Genomic DNA, 7740 nt, shown 5'->3' with positions numbered 1-7740 from the left:
TAAAAACAGTAATATTGTGAAATATTATTACAATTTAAATAACTATTTATTTATTGATTTATTCCTGTGATGGCTAAGCATAATTTTCATCATTCATTACTCATTATATTACTTTAGTATCACGTGATCCTTCGAAAATCATTCTAATTTGCGTTTTTACAGATAAATGACTACAATTTGGATTTCATCAGATTATTAAGATTCTTACCACCCAGCAGGCGTTGCCAAGGTCAGCAATCTTGACCTTGATTTTGTCTGCGTTAAGTGGCTCCAGTGGATTGACCAATAGGCTTCCAGATGACAACTTATCTGGAAGAGAAGGAAAAAGCTAATCAAAAACAGACATATGTGGTCACTATGAACTGTCATTGTAAAATGACTCATCAAAAATGCTCATCAATAGCATTGCAGGTTAAAAATTGCACGAGGATGAACAAATAATGACACTTTTTAAATTTTTTAATTTTATTTTTAATACAAAAAGTTACCAGCATGTAAAAATCATATAATTTTAACCCTCTTAAAAGCCGTAGAAAATTCTCTGACCGTTCTTTAGCTTATCCTTGTTCAGTTCCCTGGCTCTGGTTCTAGTCTTTTGCTGATCTTGCTCTCCGGATGGCAGCTCTCCCTCCTCCGGCTGCTCTCGGCCTGAGATGCCATTACTGTAGCCGGCCTGGTCCAGTTCAGGGGACTCTGCCCCATTACAGTACTCATACATGCTTTGAGCAGTGTCCTCTGGGCCTGTGTTTGCATTATGGTGGTCCTCCTGTAGCAGCTGGCCATGTCGCTGGTCTCCTTGACCATCCTCCTCAGGTTGTGTTTGACTGGAGTGCATACAGCCGTTACAGTTGAGCTCAAGTGAAGCATCTGAGGTTAGTCTCTTTCTGGTCTCCACTGTTACGCGAGATGCAGAGAAACAGAAATATGTTGGCGAAGTGTTAATGGCAGCTGACTTGTATGGAATCACAAATAATAGCAAATTCTAAACAACTTTAATTAACACTATCACTATAAAAGATTATTGATACAAATAGAAGCTAACTTATTGTGTCCTCAGTAGCAATGTCCTGCAGTGACAATTGTCTGAGTGGGGCACAGGAGAGGGATTTGGGGGATTCTGGGTCATCCTCCTCTTCCTCTCTGCCTTCAGGCCCAATCTCCATCTCCTCCAAGTCCATAATGCACTTCTCCAGGAGCTCCGCTTGACGCTTCTGCTTCTTCTTTAGCTTCTTTTTCTTGTTTTTTGACATTTTCGGTGCCTGAGGAAGAGCAAGATGGGTAATCATGTTAATGCTAAAAAGCAAAAGCATTTTGATGACAACTGAAACATTACAGGTTATTTGACAAATAAACGTACACTACCATGCAAACGTTTAGATTTTTTTTCCAAGATGTTTTTGAAACATGACTCTCAGTCTTAAGGAAGCATTTATTTGGTTAAAAACAGTAATATTGTTAAATATTACTCCAATTTAAAAGAGCCGTTTTCTATTTTAAAACATTTTCAAATGTAATTAATTCCTGTAATGGCAAAGCTGAATTTTCAGCAGCCTAAACTCCAGTCTTCAGAGTCACAAGATTCTTCAGAAATAATTATAATATGCTCATTTGCTGCTCAAGAAAAATGTATTACTATAAATGTTGAAAACAGTTGTGCTGCTTTATATTTTTGTGGAAACTATGACACATTTTTTTTAGGATTCTTTGATGAACATTTATTTAAAATATAAATCTTTTGTAACATTATAAATGGCTTCACAGTCACGGTGGCAAGATTTTAAGTTGTAAATAACCCAGAACATTCCTGGAATTAGGAACGACAGCTCAAGATTATATTCCGAGAACTACAGAAAGAATGAGAATAACTGAATAGTTTTCTTCAGGACATTCAAATTAATTGAAAAGAAAAAGATAATTTAATTTTTCAAAATGAAATGCTTAAACATCTGCTAAAGAAGGAAAACATACCTGTTTAGGCGCTGGGGCAGTGCTCACTGGAAGATAAAGAACAACACAACACAATGACAGCTTGCAAAGTAAATCAGTTTTAAGAGCAGTATGCTAGAGGGTAAGAAGCTAACCAACAAGTTGTGTTAATAAGAGAATGTGAACTGGCTAAAAAAAACTAGTGGGGAGAAGTTGACAATCATTCGAAACTGACTGAAGCCGTGTAATAAGTGTACTTCATCATGTGTGTGTCAGTAAGCAGAGCTGCCGTACCTGCTGACCCAGATGGAGGGGGAGCGCCTGCTTTCTGCCACTCAGTGGCTTCTGCAGCCAACCGCCTGATATACAGCTCATCCACACTCATGAGAATGTTCTCTGGCTTAATATCTGTGTGGATAATTTGACACTTGGTGTGCAGGTAATCCAGACCTTGAAGAACCTGAGAGATTTCAAAAACACAGAGACTCAAACAACTATAGAAATATCTATTAGCATCTTTCTAAACATACTTAAGCAACACAACACATAACTACATTGTTATTATTATTATTGGTTATTCACAGCTCTCTAAAACAGATGATTCTGAATGCTTTTGATTCTAATTGAGAAACACTCTGTAGAATTGTTTTTGTTTTTAAAAGAAATCTCTTATGCTCACCAAGGCTGCATTTATTTGATTAAAAATACAGCAAAAAAAATTCATTTTGAAATATTACCACAATTTTTTCTATTTCAAAATATTTTAAAATGTAATTTATTCATGTGATTGCAAAGCTGAATTCAGCAGCCATTACTCCAGTCTTCAGTGTCACGTGATCCTACTGAAGGCACAAATTTTTTCCGGATTCTTTGATGAACAGAAAGTTCAAACAGCATCAAAGTTCAAACAGCATTTTTTTCCCCCGAATCTTTTGTGTTTTTAATGTCACTTTTGACCAATTTAATGCATCCTTCCTAAATAAAAGTATTACTTTATAAAAAAACATTTTAAAAACTTTTGACAGTCATGTATATTATCCCTTATAAACATGTCTGTTCTCATGGTTTTATTAAAAAAAAAAAAGATGTGACACAGAAACTAAACATGCTGTTATCATCAAATAAATCTGAATTTTTAATAAAACCAAAAATGTTAAGCAAGACTGTAAACCCATAATAATTCATCTGTGACTGATCCACTGAATCCAGCAGTTAATTAGTCAAACCGTAATTACGTGAACACTGATCTGGTTGTGCGGTGGTGTGCTGTGTTACCTGTCGAATGATGCTCTTGACACAGGGCAGAGGTAAGCCTTGATAGTTGGACTTGATAATCCATTTAAGCAAGTGGTGTCCTAGAACCTCAAACACCATGCAGACATCTGAAAAGTCAAGTGAAGGTCCAGCGCTTTTAAAAACGGAAACTGCTGTTGATAGAAATAAGTGTAGAACCAGAATACCAGAATAGCTTCTCTCGGTATAATCACTACCACGCAACAACTGTTTCAATGTCGGCAGTCACAAGTGCCCTTGTAAAAGAATTTGGGGTATCTTAAAATAGCATGGGACACCTGTTTGAAGACTTCTTGACCCATTTTATTTCTCACACAGACACAGACACACACAACATCCTTCATATTCAAGGATACGAGTCCCATTGACCCCTGAGATCTTGAAGTCATCCAGTAGCTGCACAACCATCTCTCTGTTTGGATCATCAGGGTCTGTATTTCTGACCTGGAAACAAAACAAAACAATATAAAATAAATAAATATAAATAAATTTAAGCATCCTGGTTTAGTGATATGTATGCTTGCCTGAAAAAAACAAACTTTTTTTTTTAATCTATATTTAGATTCAAAATAATTAAAGTAATTGATTAAAAATGATTTAGATAGCCTATATTTCACTGTTTCATTGTTTTTGCCTTTCCTTTTTTTCTGAAATGATTATTTAAAGCGTTTCAGTTTTAGTGGTTTCTTGATACTTACAGATCTGAGTAGCTTTATTTCATCCAGAGCTGTTTCAGTGTAATGCTCTGCACTCTTTACCACCTTCATTGCAACAAACCGCTTCCCGCTGCAGAGAAGGAAAGAATGAAGAGAAAAACTGTCAAACTGTCAAAACTGTCTCATGCATATGCGATTTTGGCACATTATAGTGTGGTTATTCAAAATGACAAAGCTCTTACTGGATGTCCCAGGCCAGCCACACAGTGGAGAAATGCCCCCATCCCAGCTTCCGGATCACATGGTATTTACCATTGAGTAGGTCCCCTATTTTCACATGATGATATCCTCCTAACCAAAGAACAACAACAATCCTTCAATTTGTATTCAGACAGCTCATCGATTGTCCTTTAGGGCTGGTTTGATTGTCATTTTTTTAGGGACTGATTTTAAGCAATCAATTTAAAGGATGTTTAGACCAAAAATAGAAATTAGAATTTGATCAGACTATTGACATTGTAAAATAAATAAATAATAAAGTAAAAATAAAAGAATGTGAATAATAACAACATCACTTCCCTTTTACATTAAATACAAAAAAAATCACAGATATTTGAAACATACAGCGATAGGGGTATAAACACAGAGGATGATGACATTACTGTATTTACAGTACAAAATATCCATTTCTTTTGCAGTTTACAGTAGTTATGTGTTGCACTTCTAGGAAGAAACTAGTTTCATCAACAGAAAAAACAACAACTGTGAAACAAGGAAGTGCTTCTAGTTTTTTTAGCTTTCTCAGACTGAGCTCGTCATTTCAGCAATTTTAAGTCTAGTCTATAATAATCAAGCTGTAACTTCTGCTTTAAAAAAAGAACTTATAGAGCTTCGTCTCCAACCTTTGCAATAGTCATTAGGATCTTCTTGCTCTTCATCATCAGAACCGAGGATTTCCTCATCGGGCTCCTGTATCCGAGTCTCTGTAGGGGGCTGCTGTTGTGATGCCCCGCGTGGAGGATGTGCTGGCCTGAGGGATGACAGTACATTTCATTTAGATCAATGGACACACATTATACAGCACAGTCTATATATCTTACAGTATAAACACTCACAGAGCCATCATCTTACATGAAAGACTCTTTGATGCTGATTTTACATGGATTAAATGTTCTGACAACCGTCTCAGCATGTGATTTTAATTTTTGACACACTACACTAACATAAAGACTAAATTTTACTACATATAAACACCTTCAATGACCGCACTGAATAACCGAACTGGACTGACCTGAATAAAGCAGCTATATAATATTAGAATAAGTGAAACAGAAGTTGTAATTATAATAACTAAAATTACGGAATCCTGATCTAACAACTTGTGATGCTGATGCTGTTTTGCTACTGCAAATCTGCTTTAAAAAGATCTACAGAGGAAAAAAAAATCTACATTGTTAAAAATTGGCATTGTTGGTTCCAAGAACTTTAACATCCATAAAAATTTTCCAGTCCACAAAAGGTTCTTTATAGTGAAAAAAAAAAAGTTCTTTAGATCATTCAAATATTCTTTACACTAACAAAATGGTTATTTTAATAACTTTTGAACTGATAGGTTGTTTGGGGAACCAAACCAAAAAATTCCCTAATCCCAAGCCAAATCCCATTTTGGTAGCATTATTATTAAGAGTGTAAATAAATAAACTTGTTAAAAATATATATATATTTTTTTAAACTTCATCTGAATCTAAATCCCAAAAACACAATGTCAATGTGCACACACAGCTAGCGTTTCGTTTTCTACCGCATAAGATCTTTTGTTAAATACAATGTTTACACTATCGTGTAAAAAAAAAAAGTCTACCAGTGTTTCAATGCATTTCACTGACTGCATGCATCCTGCATGTATCCATGCTTGGTTTAAACTTTAAACCATGCAAGAAAAACACCTGTGTCTTACATCACAAAAACTGAAGTGAAAGAAAGCACAACTTGATACGCTGCATGCCAAAAAGATGACTTAATTTACCAAAATGTTAAGAGATATTATCAAATGAACAGTTCAACAACTAAGACTGAATAATCAGAGTAACACTCAAGATGACTCATTCTGTAAACATCAAAACAGTGGCACCTAACAGACACTGCGTTTAACAACCTACTAAGCAACTTCCAGAATATCATAAAAAAAAATTAAAAAAAGTAAACGACAGAATACCATATTATGGTTCCTATCTTAATGTCCAATGATAACATCCCAGAAAACAGTTTAACTGTGCACAACCCCGTATACATATAGGCAGTCCTTCTTAGGTCTAGTCTAACATTGTCATTTTAAAAATTAAAATCAACACCCAAATAAATAAAAACTAGCAGGAAAAAAACAAGAGTATAAAGCACAAACTCACTTCTTGGTCGGCTTCTTGGCTTTGGCCCTTTTCTTCCTCGCCTGAAGTGCCAGAACTGGTGGGACAAATGAAGTACAACATATGACGATGAAACTATTAATAAAAAAAATCACTTAAACTCAGTTATTCAAAGACAGCCAAACATAGCCTGAAAATAATACAAAAGACACGCAGACCGGTGATAGTCTTATGTAATGTACATAAACAATACACAGCTGGGTGTTTACATTGTGACAGGAACTGAGCGCTTTACATGAGTGCAGACGTGGCTCTTTAATAACATGCATTTTCATCTGTTTTTATAACGCCAGGAACATGGACGCAAAAACGAGGCTGTAGGAAATGAATTCCCTTCAGTTTCCACGACAGCAAAGAGGAAAACAGACGCTTTCAACTCTCATCCAGCTGATACGTGCACGCGCCTACTCATAAGATTAACGTCCATCTACAACAAAATAAAAGCGAAATCGCTTAAAGTGAAGGCGATACAAACCGACAATAAAACATGCCTCTGGGGTGTGATGAAAATAAATTTAGCTCACTTCAGCTGCAGACTGACTGGCTACATGCTAACGCTAAAGACACCAGCCCATGCGTCCCAATACAACACAAAATGCGCCTTTATGCTTTAATATTACACTACTCGTGTGAGTCAGAACGTACGTTAGTCACCTTGCCTCATGTATAAACGTTACAGCTTCAAATAAGGCAAGTATTATTCAGAGAAAGTCAAGGAAGAGATTACCTTTTCTCTCCATGTTGGCCCCTTAGTTGGCGGCTTGGGTGGCCCTGCGCATGCGCGCACCTCCGGGCACGCGCGTCTTGACTCTTGCGCGTTCACAGCGCGAACTGTCACATATATATATATATATATATATATATTTTTTTTATTTTTTTTTTTTTACAAATGTGCTTTCGCAATTATACATCGAAAGATGTGACAGTGACAGAAGTAGCCAGACGAGCGCATCTTAAACGAAAACAAAGCACAGGTAAATCTACGGGACAAAATGCATCATGGTAGCCATAGTTACAGCGGTTACTATTGTATGGTTTCTGTGGTCATTTTTTATAAGAGAGTAAAGAAACTCTTGAAGGTGCATTGGTCATAAACTGCATTTTACGGTAATACATTTTTAAATGAAATCCAGACCTAGAGTGGAGAAGGTCAAAAATGACCTCACTCTCTATTGTTCAACATAAAACAATCAAAACAAAGAAATTTCTGAAAAATATCGGCCTTTATTTTCAGTAAACAATGGTGTGTTTGATTCCATGTTTTCTATGTCAGGTGCCAAAGACAGTTGTGGCTTTTCAGGTTCATAAATACCACCTCAAAAGTATATAAATATTTTACTCTACTGTCATATTTGAACATTCAATAATAGCACTTTAAAAACAGCTACTGGATGCAGAATCATATCGCATACAGTTCATAGTAGCAACCTCAGACAGACAGA

At 36.0% G+C, this 7740-nt stretch overlaps 1 protein-coding gene across 1 annotated transcript in view; it reads right to left on the bottom strand.

The window, feature by feature from the left end:
* The window catches only part of LOC107667998 (SRSF protein kinase 1-like), a 13231-nt gene extending 6114 nt beyond the window's left edge, over positions 1-7117 (bottom strand). The window contains exons 1-12 of the mRNA XM_016459730.1: positions 7026-7117; positions 6281-6335; positions 4778-4905; positions 4118-4226; positions 3918-4005; positions 3576-3663; positions 3202-3308; positions 2221-2386; positions 1969-1994; positions 1043-1259; positions 547-894; positions 209-309 (exon numbers count right to left, since the gene is read on the bottom strand). Coding sequence (XP_016315216.1) covers positions 209-309; positions 547-894; positions 1043-1259; positions 1969-1994; positions 2221-2386; positions 3202-3308; positions 3576-3663; positions 3918-4005; positions 4118-4226; positions 4778-4905; positions 6281-6335; positions 7026-7038 — 1446 coding nt within the window. The 5' untranslated portion in view covers positions 7039-7117. The remainder of the gene's footprint in view (positions 1-208; positions 310-546; positions 895-1042; positions 1260-1968; positions 1995-2220; positions 2387-3201; positions 3309-3575; positions 3664-3917; positions 4006-4117; positions 4227-4777; positions 4906-6280; positions 6336-7025) is intronic.
* Between the last annotated feature and the right edge of the window lie 623 nt (positions 7118-7740).

Source organism: Sinocyclocheilus anshuiensis, unplaced genomic scaffold, assembly GCF_001515605.1.
Source record: "Sinocyclocheilus anshuiensis isolate Anshui unplaced genomic scaffold, SAMN03320099.WGS_v1.1 scaffold1024, whole genome shotgun sequence".
Lineage (NCBI taxonomy): Eukaryota > Metazoa > Chordata > Actinopteri > Cypriniformes > Cyprinidae > Sinocyclocheilus > Sinocyclocheilus anshuiensis.
Note: the sequence above shows the minus strand (reverse complement) of the source record. Positions and strands in the feature narration are given on the sequence as shown.